Source organism: Thalassophryne amazonica, chromosome 15 (genome assembly GCF_902500255.1).
Source record: "Thalassophryne amazonica chromosome 15, fThaAma1.1, whole genome shotgun sequence".
Classification (NCBI taxonomy): Eukaryota; Metazoa; Chordata; class Actinopteri; order Batrachoidiformes; family Batrachoididae; genus Thalassophryne; species Thalassophryne amazonica.
Window position 1 is genome coordinate 94,442,323 of NC_047117.1, and position 16,571 is coordinate 94,458,893.

Consider the following 16,571-nt stretch of genomic DNA (forward strand, 5'->3'; position numbering starts at 1 on the left):
AAATAAAAAAACAATAGGAGCAGTAAGGTTCTTTTAAATACAGAAAAAAAAAAAAAAAACATTTCAACGTGGACTCAAGTCCATCACATTTACAAAAGAAATTTTGCTGCTTTTTAAAAAGAAACAGATATGGATATTTTCTCTCATTTTATTCTGACGGCTCCGGGCTCTGAGACCTTATAGCTGGTGGCAGAGCGCAGCCTAAACGCCTTTGTGACGTCATATGGAGCAGCGTCTAACCGCGCACTGAACGTCAAACTGTCACTTTCAAATTCGCCTCTGGAGCTAAAGCGCTACATTTAAAATAGCGCGTCGCAGCTAAATAGCAGCTAACGGCTCCACTTCCGCGAGCTGACGACGGATCCGGGCCGAAGCTAAAGCGTTAGCTTAAGTGCTTTAAGGTCCAAATAAAAGCGTTTCCTCACCTGCGAGTTCCGCAATAAAAGAGCCGCAGCGTCAGTCTGCGCATGCGCCGTCAGCAGCCCGCAGAGCGACGGAAGACTTCCTCTGAAAGCCGCCAACCGTTTCGCCCTACGCACGCGCTGCCGCAGGTGTCCCGTCGGTTCTGAGCCGAATGACGCGACGACTGATGTTTTATCAGACACTCATGGGGCGGGGCTTACCGTGTCAATCATCAAACAAGGGGGCGGGGCCTGGCGGCTGACGCGCCCAAATCTGAGGTTGTTTTCATCTGTGTTGCCAGGTCCAATAAGCAAAATAAGCAATTAATTCTTGAACTCGAGTGCAAAATATCAATTTTCTCCATTGTTACACAGGTGACAAAAATAAATGATGCTTAGTCTGTCACTACTTCTACTGCTAATTTTATTAATAAAGAAAACAGCAACTGTTAGGTGCGTATAGAAGATACACCTCTCTGCCACGCCCCCTGTTGATTTGTTTTGAACTATGCTCATGTCAGTGAGTGAACTGTTTCTCCAAAGAGACCAAACAGGAGCTCCTGGATATGAATCTGGCTGAGCATCTATTCTGTCTTTCCTTGATCCCACATTTACTTTTCCCCACATGTCCCTCAAATAATCACTTTTGTCTTTTTGAAATGTCCTGTTGAAAAACACACAAAACCTGATGGTCACAAATGAACAAAAGTAACATCAATAACAACGACAACAACTCTGTCATATGTATTTAGTTATGAATTATAATCTAGACCTTCTGTGGGAATTTTGTGATTGCAGGAATTTATTAAATCAGAATCAGAATAGACATTATTCACCACATATCTTCAAAGAATACCAGGAATTTGGCTCCAGTTTGAACTGTACTCTGTCTAAGCATGTATAAATATACACTAAACACTAATAGTTCACAATAAAATTCACAATAGAAAATTGCGCACATAAAATGTGCACTAAAAAATGTGTGCAAAGGAGAAACAGACAAACAAATTGAAGTTGTACATGAGGTATATGAATGAGTGAGTTTTTTTGTCAGGTTAACCCTCTGGGGTCTGAGGGTATTTTTTGGACAGTTCACTTACTTGGCATAAATGCTTTATTATTGCTGTCAACAGCTCTCCCTGCATCCCACAATCAAGTTTTATGACTCTTTTTTCAGGACAACCTGTGCTTTCAGAATATATATGTTTTTGTTGTGTTTTATAAGTGTAATAAAGGTTTACAATCAAAAATAGGCAAGGAAAAAATAAAGCAAAAAATAATTTCCACACACATTTATTCAAAACACACAGCAAACTATAATAAACAACTGTTTTGACACTTTATAAAGGTAATTTGAGGTCTTGTGTGAAAGACTGTACAACAAAAAGGTTCAAACAATAAACACAAATGTGTTGTGTGTTGGGGGGTTTGGCTGGATATTTTGGTGTTGTTTTCTTTTCTTTGCTCTCCAGGTGGTGTGCAAACTGGGTTTTTTCTGTGGAGAAGGTGCTGGCAGAAGAGTCCTTCACCCTCATCAGCATTATTGGCTGCACTTGTGGAGGATGTTCAAGTGCAAACTTAAAGACTTTCAGCTGAAGCAGATAATGAGATGGCGTTCTGCATTTAAGCCATGAGTGATTCGAGCAGAATTGCCGGGAACTCGACCTTGTGACGTTTGTTTGTGAGACGCTGAGGACCGCGCCTGGGTATTGTGTTGTTGGGGCTATGTTGGGTTTTTGGATTTGGGTGTTTTTCTTTTCTTCCCGGGGTTGGATGGGACGGTCCCCTGGGGAGGGTTTGGGTGGGTTTTGTGTTTTTCTTGTATGTTGGGTTGTATATGGGACTCTTTTGGGGTTTTTGTTGATGCCAGCCGGCCTTCCAGCCGCGGTGCCCTGTCCTGCTGTCTGCGGTGGACTTTGGGAGCGTTACGCCGTCTGCTTCCTGTCGTGGACCCCGGAGGGAGGTGCTGTTCTCGGGCCTGGTCTGTTCGGTCCCCGGGAGGCTTCCCGTTGATGGGGGGGTACTGTTGTGTGTTGGGGGGTTTAGCTGGATATTTTGGTGTTGTTTTCTTTTCTTTGCTCTCCAGGTGGTGTGCAAACTAGGTTTTTTCTGTGGAGAAGGTGCTGGCAGAAGAGTCCTTCACCCTCATCAGCATTATTGGCTGCACTTGTGGAGGATGTTCACATGCAGGCCTAATGACTTGCAACACCTGTGGATGATGCTCACGTGCAAACTTAAAGACTTTCAGCTGAAGCAGATAATGAGATGGCGTTCTGCATTTAAGCCATGAGTGATTTGAGCAGAATTGCCGGGAACTCGACCTTGTGACGTTCGTTTGTGAGACGCTGAGGACCGCGCCTGGGTTTGACACATCGTGCCTGTGAAGGAGGACGGGTGAGGGACACATGCTCTCCGCACACATCAGAGGTGATGATTGTCTGAATAAGTGTTAACAGTAATTTGGTATTTTGTTACGCAGTATATTTGAACATTGATGAGAATATGAGCTTAAATTCAGACCTGAATGTGTTGCTGATAGTGTGTGCCTTTGAAGGATATTTGTTGTAGCTGTTGACTTACCTCACCTTTTCCATCCTTCACAGAGTCAGTTTGTCGTATCCACCTGGGGGGTGTTCGGCGGTGAGTCTGGGTCCAGAAGCGTTGGGCTTCGATCCATTTGGGTGCTGGAGAGCGCGCCGTCCTTCACCTCTCCAGACAACCGCACATTTATGTTGTACACAAATTATTGCACAGAAGGGAAATAAATTTGTTTTGTTTTTGGAACCGCTTTCTGGTTATTTAGCGCTGGGTTCAGTCAGACGCTGGTCCGCTCCTCAGTCTGCGTCTGCACATAACAAAATGCACATTTTGAACAATACGTATATACAAAATGGTCTATGCATTTTGTTGTCCATTGATATGGTAAACAGTGCTTTACGCAGAGAAAGCAACAGAGTTATCCAGTAACATTCACATGCAAACAAGTGGAGCAATCCTGATAGTTATACACTCTTTGTTTGAGCATGTGAGATTGTCATCAGAGGCTCTCCGTCTGCTCCTGCTTTCACTGATCGCTATGCGTAATGGCGCAGGGCGCACTGAGTATGTACTAATAGTATGTACTCATTGGAGCACCCAGGGGGCTATTCAAATGGGCCAACTAGTAACACATCACTCCTGAAAATGATCTTTGGCTTTTCACGTGAGGTAAATCTGCCCTACGATTGGATTTTGGAAAACCATGTGATGGTGAACCAATTCCGATTGGACACTCACATTTGCGCACATCATCACACAGCTTCTATGAGGAGTACAAAGATGGCCGATGGCTGGCTCGAAAGTCCGCGGCGTTAACTTTTCAGCAAAAAAGTAAGTTTGTATCTCATATCATTCAAAAGTTATTTCTAATTTAGTAAAGCTTGGTCTTAGCCGTCGTACAGGACGAAGTCGACCCCAGAGGGTTAAGTTGTCATTAGTGTGATGGCCTGTGGAAAGAAACTGTTCCAGTGTCTGGTTGTTCTGACGTACAGAACTCTGTACATCAGAACAGTGGGAGAGCAGTGGGAGAACAGTGGGGAGAGCACACACCCCCGAGGGGCGCCAGTGCTGATTGTACATGGGCTGGATGTGATGCTCCCCAGCCTCACCTGCTGTGTCCTGTCCATCAGGAAGTTGAAGATCCACTGAAAGGGGGGGAACTGGCACAGAGAGTTTGGTAAATGGACTGCATTTATATAGCGCTTTTCCATCTGCATCAGACGCTCAAAGCGCTTTACAATCATGCCTCACATTCATCCCGATGTCAGGGTGCTGCCATACAATGCGCTCACTACACACCGGGAGCAATAGGGGATTAAAGGCCTTGCCCAAGGGCCCTTAGTGATTTTCCAGTCAGGCGGGGATTTGAACCCATGATCTTCTGGACTCAAGCCCAACACCTTAACCACTAGACCATCACCTCCCCTTGGAGAGTTTGGAGAGTTTTTTTGTGGAGAATGTTGGGGATGAACGCTGAGCTGAAGTCCATGAACAAGATCCTCATGTACATCCCTGCAGAGTTCAGGTGCTGCAGGTACTGTCTGTATTTGCAGAGTTCATGGCTGAGATTTGCTCGGTTAAAATCCCCAAGAATGATGAGCTGGAAATCTTGATACTTCCTCTCCACGTCTGTGATCTGGTCAGCAAGCTTCTACTGCACCTCCGTTACACATGCCTGAGGTGGGATGTAAACACCGACCAGTACAAATGAGGAGAATTCCCACGGTGAATAGAATGGCTGACAGTTCATGAAAAAAGTTTCCGGCTGAGAGCTGCATGTCTTTTCAACACTGTGACATCTTACACCAACCTTTGTTTATATTAAAGCATGTTCTGCCTCCTCACGTCTTTCCAGAGAGCTCTGTTACACAGTCTGCGTGTAGCAGCTGGAAGCCGAGCAGGTGCAGAGTGCTGTCGGGGTATGTTCACTGAGCCAGGTTTTAGTGAAACACAATGCGATGGATCTGCCAAAGTCTATGTTTTTCCTGTTGAAGAGCAGCAATTCATCCATCTTGTTTGGCAGAAAGTATACGTTAGCGAGGTGAATAGACATGAGCGCAGTGTGTAATCCCCGTTGCCTCAGTTTCAAGAGCGCACCTGCTCGCTTCCCCCACCAGCATCTCTTGTAAAATCCACACAGAGCTGCTGCTGCTCCTCCAACCCAAAATTCTGCAAAACTCCCTGGTTCGGTAAAAACTGTGTAAAAGGTTCCAACAGTCCAATGTTTATGAGCTCTTCCCTTGTGTAAGAGACCAAAGAAGAAGAGCAAAAAAACACAAAATGCACAAAGTATGAGAGTGTGCAGTACCAAGGCGGCCATCTGCGGCACCATTTTGAAAGAAATTCAAGCATTATTCATGGAAACACATTTTCTTGAGATTACCACAAATTCAAAATTACGCATTAATTTTAAAAACCAAATTTACAAACCAAAGTCTTGATAAAGAAGTGGAGCAGCCAGTTTAAGTGTTTTTAAACAAGCAACAGTGGCCTCTATTGGACACAGGAGGTTGTAATAAAAATGCTGAAACAAGCGAATCTGGCAACATGTCTACTTGACTGCATCATTGGAGACAAATATTTGTTTTTTTGTGTTGTTGTTTTGTTTTGTGTATTCTGACATTTGTTTTGTTTGTTTGTCTGTTTTTTGTTTGATTGTTTGGTGGGGGAGGGGGCTTGTTTTTTTCTCTTTTTTTGTCAGTGTGTACATGTAAAGTTTGCACGTATACATTTATATCCTTCACACAGATGTACACACCAAAATATGAATTTGTTTAGTTTTCTCTTTCATATAATAATAACAAAATGTCATCACTTTCTTTTCTATCTTGGACCATTTGTAGGATTGTTTCTCAGGCAAAGAGGATAAAAGTTGCCCATCTTTAAGCTACAAACTGATATATGATGGAAAAAAATAAACCAAAGCTTTGATAGTTTCTACAGTAAACTGTTTTTATCAGAAAAAAAAATCAGAATCCGGATGATATTCACTTATTTCTTAACATTATCAACCTGTCACAAATCAGTGAACATAAAAATAAATAAATAACAAAAACTAAAATAAAGGTTGGAAAAACATGCTTATTTGTATGTATATATATATATATATATATATATATATATATATATATATATATATATATATATATATATATATATATATATATATATATTCTATTTCTACCTCATTTTCTTATTGCATTGTACTGTTACAACTATTATTATTATTGCTTATCCTTGCACACGCTGCTGATGAACATTTTCCTCTACTTGCACTCATCTTGTGTGTTTTTTAAGAGCTGACATAACATGTGAATTTCTCCTCTGTGAGATCAATAAAGTTTTAACTTATCTTATCTTATCTTATCTTATCTTATTTAGAGTCTGCTCCTTTCTCTGCCCCTGAGCAAGGCAGCGTCTCTACATCTGGAGTTGGTCCCCGAGCGCCGGACTGTGGCTGCCCCTAGTGGTTGGATTGTGCAAACTGTAGTTAGGAAGGTTAAAGGGACACTTTACTCATCAATGTTAACCCCTAAAATAAGAGATTATATATTGAAATAGTGACATCTTAAATAAAAACAAGATTTGCAATAGATTAGCTTAATTTTGTATGATTTTTAAAAAACTGACCAGCCTTCTATGTGCTACATGTATGAAGTCACAAGTGCTGATTTTGCGCAGCCTGGTGTGTATACATGTATAGATACTTTAGTAAAACACCTGAAAACCTTACACTTAAATTATAATGTGACATCAGAAAGTAGAAAATTATATTTCTTGCTCTTATTTATGAATATTAGTCAAATCATTAGCCTATTTTTGAGATTTTGTAAGGAGTTTTACTGATATCTCTATACATGTGTTTACATTCAACAGTGTGTTAAGAGCACTTGTGATGTCACAGCACAGGCAACTGGAGGAAACTTCATTTGAAAAATTCTCAAAAAATAAATTGCAATAATTATCAGAAACTGTATTTCAAGGTTGATATGATCTTTATCTTTTAGAAACTGCTATTTTAATATGAGGGGAGTATCCCTTTAAATGCAGAGGACAAGTTTCCTTGTATGTATGAAATATATGCAATGACAATAAAGGCTCAATTTATTATTATTATAGATAAGACAAGACAAAGTTCTTCCTGCTGCCAAACCCAGACCAAAGGTCCTGATGTTTCTCTGCTGAGTTCTACAAACATTTCTGTTTTTTAAAGCACCACATCTCACTCAGATAAGTGAATCAAAGGGGGAAAAAAATCTCACAATGAATACAGCCATAATCTGAATCATTCTTAAACCTATTAAAAACTCATCATGACCCTCAGGTTAATATCATATTTCTCTCATTTCTATTTCTCAGACTTTAAAATTATTGTCAGATGTGATGCCATTCATAAGTCAACCAGATCAAACTGGTTTTTATCAAAGGCAGACTTACGTCCACTAAGACACAGAAACTGTTGAATTTATTGTTCTGTTCTTCAATCCAGCAAACAAAGTTCTTCTAGTCGCTTTCCACACAGAGAAGACCTTTGACAGCATCAACTGGAAACCCCTGTTTTCCACACTGCAGAGGTTTGGCTTTGGGATTAATTCATTCTGGATCCAAATTCTTTAATGCACACTGAATGGCATCTGGATGAGAAACAGTTTCTTAGAGAATTTGAATAAATGATTCTAATGCATGAAATTATTTGAACAAATTAAAATCCATGTGGAACCATTTTCTTCTCTTGTTTTATTTTCATTTGAGCTCAAGAAGAATATATTCTGATGCTGCAAAAGTTTAACATTTCAAATAAAATAACAGACAGTACAAGTAATTTAATTTTGTAACTAGTTGTTGACAAATTAAATATAATTCCATCCATCCATTTTCTTCCGCTATATCCGGAGTCAGGTCGCGGGGGCAGCAGCTCAAGCAAAGCCGCCCAGACCTCCTGATCCACACACACCTCCCCCAGCTCCTCCAGGGGAACCCCAAGGCGTTCCCAAGCCAGCCGAGAGATGTAATCCCTCCAGCGTGTCCTGGGTCTTCCCCGGGGCCTCCTCCCAATGGGACGTGCCCGGAACACCTCTCCAGCGAGACGTCCAGGGGGCATCCGGAAAAGATGCCCGAGCCACCTCAACTGACTCCTTTCGACGTATAGGAGCAGCGGCTCGACTCTGAGCTCCTCCCGAGTGACCGAGCTCCTCACCCTATCTCTAAGGGAGCGCCCAGCCACCCTGCGGAGGAAACTCATCTCGGCCGCTTGTACTCGCGATCTCGTTCTTTCGGTCATGAGCCAAATCTCATGACCATAGGTGAGGATCGGAACGTAGATCGATTGGTAAATCGAGAGCTTTGCCCCCCTACTCAGCTCTCTCTTCACCACGACGGTCCGATACAGCGACCGCATCACTGTAGATGCTGCACCGATCCGTCTATCGATCTCATGCTCCATCCGTCCCTCACTCGTGAACAAGACCCCGAGATACTTAAACTCCTCCACTTGAGGCAAGGACACTCCACTGACTTGAAGAGGGCAAAGCACCTTTTTCCGGTTGAGAACCATGGCCTCGGATTTGGAGGTGCTGATTTTCATCCCGGATGCTTCACACTCGGCTGCAAACCGCCCCAGTGCACGCTGAAGGTCCTGATTTGACGAAGCCAACAGAACCACATCGTCCGCAAACAGCAGAGATGAGATTCTGTGGTTCCCAAACCAGACCCCCTCTACACCCTGGCTGTGCCTAGAAATTCTGTTCATAAAAATAATGAACAGAACCGGTGACAAAGGGCAGCCCTGGCGGAGGCCAACGTGCACTGGAAACGTTGGCCTCTTAAATATAATTACAGAGCTATAATTTGGTTATATAGAGGTAGCTGGGATCTCCTGTAGCTGAGTGTCCTAGTGTGCTTGAGAAAAACAATGAGCCCCTAAATCATTTGACATTTAGAGAATTTGGCATTTATGATGTCACACTATCATGGGGTAAAGATTTAGACACATGAGGTCAAACATAAACTGACCTGGACATGAAGGTCAAAATGCACTTTGGTCCAATAAATGAAAAATACGTCTTCCTGCATATGTCTAACCGCTACAAACATTTAATGTTTTTGATTCGAAAAGAAAATTTCGTAATTGTTATTGGCGGATTTATGAGTTCTCAGTGATTTTTTTTTCGAGTTTGTGCTTTTCTCCTTTTTCAATGAGCGAAGCTTCACTTGTGTTTCCTGCAATTGGACACCAGAGGGCAGCAAATGCCTGTCAATCAACGCACTCAAACCACGTAATTAACAAATCACACAGAGCAATTTAAAGAAACTTTAGACTTTTTTTAATGCTTGCAAGTCCAAATTTAAAAACAACTTGTTCCCAAATGCTTTCATGAAAATGTGTGAATCTACGACGGAGGAAGGTTTTTTTAATTGTTTGCAGGATGACTGAAAGTTTTCTGTTAATGCGCTTAAAACTTTGAGGAATTAAGAACCTCTTCAAACAGAAATGCCCGTGAGACAGCTGCGTTTGGACCAGTCGGGATAAAGGAGCTCCACGAGTCCACCCCTGGAGTTAATGAGTGGGCTGCTCCGCCTATAAAAGGAGGTCGCCCCGCTGCTCCGCTCTGTCTCCTCACAAGTCAAGATGAGTTACGGATCTGAAATCTTCTCCTCCTCCTCTTACCGGCGGATTTTCGGGGACTCTCCCCGTTTTTCGCTCTCCTCGTCCCGCCCGGCGATGAGCGCGTCGACCCGCGGCGGTTACCGGTCCTCCTCCCTGTCCAGGAGCAGCGTGGCCTCCTCCCATGGCAGGAGGTACGGCCGCTCCTTGGCTCCGCTGGATACGGTGGACCTGACGCAGAGCAGCATCCTCAACAATGAGTTCAAGATCATCCGCACCAACGAGAAGGAGCAGATGCAGGGTCTGAACGACCGCTTCGCCGTGTTCATCGAGAAGGTGCGCAACTTGGAGCAGCACAACAAAGTCCTGGAGACCGAGCTGGTCGCCCTGCGCCAGCGGCAGGCCGAACCGTCCCGCCTGGCCGACCTGTTCCAGCAAGAGATCCGAGACCTGCGCTCTCAGCTGGACGGCCTGAACGGGGAGAAGTCCCAGCTCCTGATCGAGCGGGACTGCTACGAAGACGACCTGCAGAAACTCCGGGCCAAATACGAGGACGAGTTCCGAGCCCGCGAGGAGGCGGAGGCCGCCCTCAAAGCTTTCAAGAAAGATGTGGACGACGCCACCATGGTGCGTCTGGATTTGGAGAAGAAGGTGGAATCTCTGCTGGACGAGATCAGCTTCCTAAGAAAGGTACACGAGGAGGAGGTGGCCGAGCTCACGGACATGATCCACGCGGCTCAGGTGTCTGTGGAGATGGAGGTGTCCAAGCCGGACCTCACCTCCGCCCTCAAGGAGATTCGAAGCCAGTACGAGTCCATGGCGTCCAAGAACCTGCAGTCCGCCGAGGAATGGTACAAGAGCAAGTTTGCCGACCTGTCCGAGCAGGCGAACCGGAGCAACGAGGCCATCCGGGCCGGCAGGGAGGAAATGAACGAGTACCGGCGGCAGCTGCAGTCCAGAACCATCGAGATCGAGAGTCTGAGGGGAACCAACGAGTCTCTGGAAAAGCAGCTGAGAGAGATGGAGGAAAGGCAGGCGGTGGAGATCGGAAACTACCAGGTAGTCCCGTTTTTATCACCTCTCTGTGTTCGCTTGGATAAAACTGTGAGAAAGTAAACATCCGCGAAAATTTAAAGAAGAAATTTTTTTGAGAGAGTAAAAAAAGAAGGAAAAAAAAAGAAAAAAGAAAAACGACGAAGAAAAGGGTGGAGGAGGATGTGGGGCGCTGTCCGCGGTGCTGAAACCGATTCTTTGACCGCGCCCACACACACACACACACACACACACACACACACACACACACACACACACACACACACACACACACACACACACACACACACACACACACACACACACACACACAGAGAGAGAGAGAGAGAGAGATTACCGGATGCTCTAAATAATTTCATATAAACCGTATTTCTGTATTTAGGACTCACATCCTACCCTTCCTTTTTTTTGGATGTCCTCAGGTGTCTCTGCTAACCTCTTTGTTAAGTTCAGTTAGATTTAATTGGCAATAAAAGTACGTGTACATAAAATACATAAACAGCCATTACGAGGAGAGCACAATAAAGCATAAAAACCTATTTCAAATGTGGAATGTTGTATTTTATTTCAGGAAAGCATGGCAGAGCTGGAGAATGAGCTGAGGACCACAAAAAGTGAGATGGCTCGGCACCTGAGGGAGTACCAGGACTTACTCAACGTGAAGATGGCACTGGACATCGAAATTGCTGCTTACAGGTACAAACTGCATTTGTGTATTTATTCATGTTTTAACTAGGAAGTGCAAGAACCAAATTTTAAATGTATGTAATGTATGTATGTAATGTCATGCCATGTGCATCACCAAAATCACCAGAATAAAAATTTGTTTCCTCCTGAGTTGTTTCTTGCAGTTATGTACACATATGAGATCACAAGATTTTGCTTTTATGCATAACACCGTATGTTAGAGGTGCTGTTGCTCAGTGTATGGAAGTTTCATCATTCCAATAACAAGTCAGCAGGTAAAAAGTCTATATCCTACAGAGGACATAAGTGAGGGAAGCCACCAAGACCTCCATGGCAAGTCTGAAGCAGTTACACACTGTGATTGGAGAGCCTCTGCATGCAACAATTTTTTTTTGTCTGTTGCTCCAGGAGTCATGCTTTCAAAATCCAAGACTCCACAAAAAGTGCTATAATTCCCACACTGTTAACACAAAGTGGATGTAGTTCTCTTCAGACTAAAGCTGCTCTGTCAGCTCATATTCATTGTTTTCATCTCTAGTATTCTACGATAGACAGCCAAAATAAATGTTTTCAGTCCAAATACATGAACTGAGTTAAGTTGCTGTGCCTCAGTATCTCTTTCTTTTCTCCACTTTCTTCTGAAAAAAAATTCCTGCATCCTTCCATTTTCAGGAAACTACTGGAAGGTGAGGAGACCCGCATTGGGTCGGGTTTGACCTATTCCACCCCAGCTATCAGTGGAGGTGCTGGGCAGGGTTTCAGCTACCAGACCCGCATTTACACCAGCTCTGGCAAGGGCTCCATAAAGGAGGGCAAGGATGAGGATCAGCAGCAAGGCAAGTCCGGAAGCAAGGTATCTCACCATGAGGTTTATGAGGAGACGGTGGTCACCACCAAGAAGATGGAGAAGCAGCAAGACTCTAGTGATGTTCCCACCAACCAGAAAAATTAAGAACCCACTGCCGTCCTTGTCCTGCAGCACCTTGAGTTTGTTCACATCCCATCATAAAACAATCCACTCGCCTTTACACTTGTGGCATCAAAGATTATGTCTCTGCTTTGCCTTAAGCATCGTAAGCTTGTCATGTTTCTGAACATCTGAAATATTCATGTTGGATGTCCACGAGGGGATAGAGTGCAGGGAGTGGAGGCTTGTTTTATGCTGGTTTGTTCTCTCGTGTTCACTTTTTCCTTCACATAACAACCTGATTATAACTCTGCTGTAGCATCACTCTCAAAAATGTTATTCAATGTTAAACACTCATATTATTTGCATTTCTGGCAGAAAGTACAATAATCAATAGTTCTGTCACACTTTTTTAGCAATGTTCCAACAATGACATTCTGCACCAGTTCATAACCACATGTTCTCCAGAATCATCTGCACTAGTGTTGTTGTCTAACTTGAAGAGAGTCCAAACACATCAGCTGGTTAATGTTTCATAATCAACAGTGACATGTCGACTTGCTGAGATCTGTCGTATGCAGCTGGTTAAAAAAAAAAAAAAAAAAGCTGAGGGAGAAGAAAAGAGATGCCAGTTTTAAGAATGCACAGAGCATTCTGGCAATAAATAAATAAATTCATTTAATTAATTAAAGGTTGAGATGGTTTTGACAAGTTTCAGGATGTGTCTGAAGAAATGGTCCAGCTTCATTAATCAAACACCAGCCATCACAAACTCAACATATCAGCGCTGGTGACCGATGACCTCAAACCAACCAGAAGTGAGAAATTCCTTTATTTCTGTAGTATTTGCTGAGCCTTGAAAACAACATGCGCTGTGGGGGCATTTAACGCAGTGGGAGTCACATTCTTCAATTTAATGTGCAGCTTACATCATGTTTAAAGTGTCATGAATACTTGATGATTCAATCAGCTCTTCTGGAGCGATTGGGACCCGCAGACGTCATCTTTGTGCCACTCATCTGTGCGGTCAGTCTGCTTTGGTGCTTTTGGTGAAGCATTTTACAGTTGATGCTGCTCCTGATGTTACTCCTCTGTGATTTAAACTGAAGCCACAAACAAACCATTTTAATCAAAGACTCATAAACACCTCATCTTACTTTGGATTGGTTGTTGACGATGTGAAAGAAAAAGCTTCCAGGAGGTTCAGGGTACTAGCTGATGTGCTGATCTTCCTTTGGAGCCTGTTTTCAGTGATGTCAAAGGAACACTATCAATGCAACCTGAATATACAAAGGTGCTCTCTGACAGTTTGGTGAAGGATCACACAGTCTAAACAAAGAGCATAAAGATGAATATACTGTGTATAATTTTGGCCTGAGAGGGATATGATATGTTGCTTATTTGGTAAAAGTGGAATTTAGAACAATAAATTTTGCAGAGTAAAATTCTGTCTGTCAGGACTACATTTAATACCACTCCAAATACAGCTATAGAAACTCTAACAGAGTAAAATCAGCTCCATCATAGTGCTAAACCAAGTTGCTCTATTCGAGTAAAAGTTGAGCAATGTATTTTCTGGAATATGAGTTGCAGGTTTTTTTACTAGTTTGGGAGGTCCTATGAGTTATAGTCCAGGGCAATTTATATACCAAAAAAATAAATAAATAAATAAAATAAAATAAAAAATAAAAAATAATAATGTGTTAATCATTGAAAGTAATTTGTCCTTCTGATGCCTGATTCTGTTTTTTCTCTGTTTAAGGTGCAGCTCCATCCAGAGGTGGGTGTGGTATTTGTGCTGGAGACCCTCCTGTCCTGTGCACCAACAGCAATTCCTGTATATTCGTTTTGTGAATTGTTCTGTAATTTGTGTCTGTATCATGGCCCAAGCAGAGGGTCGCCCCTTTGAGTCTGGTCTGCTTGAGGTTTTTTCCTAAGAGGGAGTTTTTCCTTACCACTGTTGCTCTGGGGGTTAGTAAGGTTAGACCTTACTTGTGTGAAGTGCCTTGAGGCAACTCTGTTGTGATTTGGCGCTCTATAAATGAAAATAAATTGAAATTGAAAATACAAGTAATGTATTTTTAGGGCTTTCCCAGGAATCAACACCTAAACAGAAGAAGCACAAATAGTAAAAGTGCATGACAACAATGTACAAAATACAAAATTAGAGAGCTAATTTTAAAAAATTCTAATGGACTCATATTTTTATTGGGTTTTTTTTTGTTTTGTTTTGTTTTTTTTGCTGTGGGTCAGCAAACTGATCATCTTCATCAGATAACATCCAATCTGTTGTCCATCACACATTTATTTGTCCATTTGGTTATTTATATAATTTATATAATAATTTAAAAGTCCTTATCATAAGCAACAGCACATGCTGTGATGTGCACAGTTCATCCCCATTGTTAAACTTACCCTCAATGAAACTGTGAAAAAGTGAATTCAACATAGGGGAAAACGGTTGTGACTTATACTCCAGAACATACTGTAGCTTTTGATTCTGATGGAGTTGATTTGCTCTATGAAAGTTTATATAAGACTATCTGGAGTGGGACCAAATATTGTCCTAGCAGTGTAAATTAACAGGCTCTTTCACTATTTTAACTCAGTTTGTGTATCAGTTTTTTGGTCCAGCAGCTCTTCAGGACCAACATGTGCAGCTTCCTGGTAAAGTTTTACACATGAAATATTTAATAATTGCTGCAGACTTAAATCATTGCAATATTAGCAGCAAACCAGAAAAATGATCCAAGAAAAATTGCATGGTGTATGTAAATGTATGTTCGCATGGAGTCTATCAGACCAGTTCATTCAGCACATCTGTGACATGTGACGACAAAAGGTCGAGTCACCACTTTAGTTTCTACATCAAACATTTCCACCACCATCGTGTGTAAATGCTCATAATCAACTCTAAATGCATGTGGGATAGATTTTGAAAAGTGTCTTATTACTTGTAGGGTGTGATGTAGATAGACTGCAGATCTGCTGAGAAGATGGAAACGTTACTTTGAGGCATGTCCATGTTTAGCAGAACTCAAGGAGACAACTTCAGATATCTTTTAAGTCACAGTCCAAAACAAGAATTACTTAGTTTTCAATTGATAAACCAAATCCTCCAGTTTAGACAGTTTCAATCCACTTTATACCTCTAACGTCTGGCATGTAACCATTTGAAAGTGGTTCTAAAAGCACTTTAAACTCATGTGTCCAAGACAGGACAGTTTCACAGTCATCTCAACCAGATCACTTTTAATTTACACATATTTGAAATAAGAACACAATAAAACATATCTGAAGGCCTGTCAAATTTAGAACATAGAACAAGTCTGATGATGATGGAATCATCAACTGAGTATGCTGGACTAATTGATTAATTAACTGCTTCACAGTTTGGTGCCGATGTGCTTGAACAATTGAGAGAAAATTCAAATGAAGCACAGGGTTAGGGTTAGGGTTAGTCCAGTGCAGCTAACTGCTGCAAGAACAAGAACTCAAACCATTTTTTAATCTCATCTTATTTTAAGAGAATGAAACAGACAAGACAAGATTCTGTATGAACCATTTGCAGACACGACACACATACGTATCAGAAATCTGTGCCATTCCAAAAGACAAGATTCACTATAAATCCTGATTGCTGTTCATCTCTGTTTTTAACTATTGCAATAACTGAATCAGATCTCTGTTTAGAGACTTGTGGCATGTCTTTTCTGTGTGTGCGCTGACAGCTTTAACACGACTATCCTGTCTGTCACAGCTGCATCTGCCCTCACAAACTACAATCACACAGCAAGCAATTAAAATGATTGATTGTACAGCAGAACACTTGTAGAAAAAAACAGTGTGAAAAAACCTTCAGTGAATTAAACACGCAGATTAAAAAAAAAAAAAAATCAAAATGCAATATTTAGGTGTGTGTATGGGGTGGGGGGTAAAAATCAGATTTAAAAATTTCACAAAAATTCTAACAAAATTCAAATGCAAAATTCGCCACAGCAAATCCAAGGTTGATCTGGATGTTGAATTGGCACAAGTTTACACCGGATGCCCTTCCTGATGCAACTCCACATCACATGGAGAAATGTGGCAGGGATGGTGTTTGAACAAGGAACTTTCCACACTGACTCCAAGTGCACTAACCACTTGGACACCACCGACAAATATAATTGATAAAATTTTAAAAGTAATTGAAAATTCAGGTTAAAAAATTTATATGGAATATATTTACTTTAAAAAAAATCTGAATGAAAAACATTCAGTTTGGTTAGGAAGAGAATACACTAAAATCATATTGGTGAAAAAAATTAAAATCTCATTATAAGAATTCAGTTTTTTTTTTGTTTTTTTTTAATCACTGGGCTGTCAACTGTATAAAGAA

General features: G+C 41.8%; 2 protein-coding genes across 3 annotated transcripts in view; one reads left to right on the top strand and one right to left on the bottom strand.

Moving 5' to 3' along the window:
- Nucleotides 1–583, bottom strand: part of nt5c2b (5'-nucleotidase, cytosolic IIb) — a 51,639-nt gene extending 51,056 nt beyond the window's left edge. Inside the window, exon 1 of the mRNA XM_034187827.1 lies at nucleotides 426–583. Coding sequence (XP_034043718.1) covers nucleotides 426–469 — 44 coding nt within the window. The 5' untranslated portion in view covers nucleotides 470–583. The remainder of the gene's footprint in view (nucleotides 1–425) is intronic.
- Nucleotides 584–9,537: 8,954 nt separating this feature from the next.
- On the top strand, nucleotides 9,538–12,629 carry LOC117525645 (alpha-internexin-like). 2 transcript variants are annotated; one of them, XM_034187552.1, is made up of 4 exons: nucleotides 9,538–10,602; nucleotides 11,168–11,292; nucleotides 11,956–12,240; nucleotides 12,274–12,629. In XM_034187552.1, the coding sequence occupies exons 1-3, from the start codon at nucleotides 9,568–9,570 to the stop codon at nucleotides 12,233–12,235; spliced, it is 1,440 nt and encodes a 479-aa protein (XP_034043443.1). In that variant the 5' UTR covers nucleotides 9,538–9,567; the 3' UTR covers nucleotides 12,236–12,240; nucleotides 12,274–12,629. The 2 variants fall into 2 exon arrangements, with proteins under 2 accessions (XP_034043443.1, XP_034043444.1); XM_034187553.1 differs by having other exon boundaries at nucleotides 11,956–12,234; nucleotides 12,301–12,629.
- Nucleotides 12,630–16,571: the final 3,942 nt, after the last annotated feature.

Excerpts from the sequence above, each read along its gene's own strand:
- LOC117525645 (XM_034187552.1), top strand. The coding sequence starts at position 9,568 with ATGAGTTACGGATCTGAAATCTTCTCCTCCTCCTCTTACCGGCGGATT. Across the intron at positions 10,603-11,167 it reads TGGAGATCGGAAACTACCAG|GAAAGCATGGCAGAGCTGGA; the intron begins GTAGTCCCGTTT and ends ATTTTATTTCAG. Across the intron at positions 11,293-11,955 it reads ATCGAAATTGCTGCTTACAG|GAAACTACTGGAAGGTGAGG; the intron begins GTACAAACTGCA and ends TTCCATTTTCAG.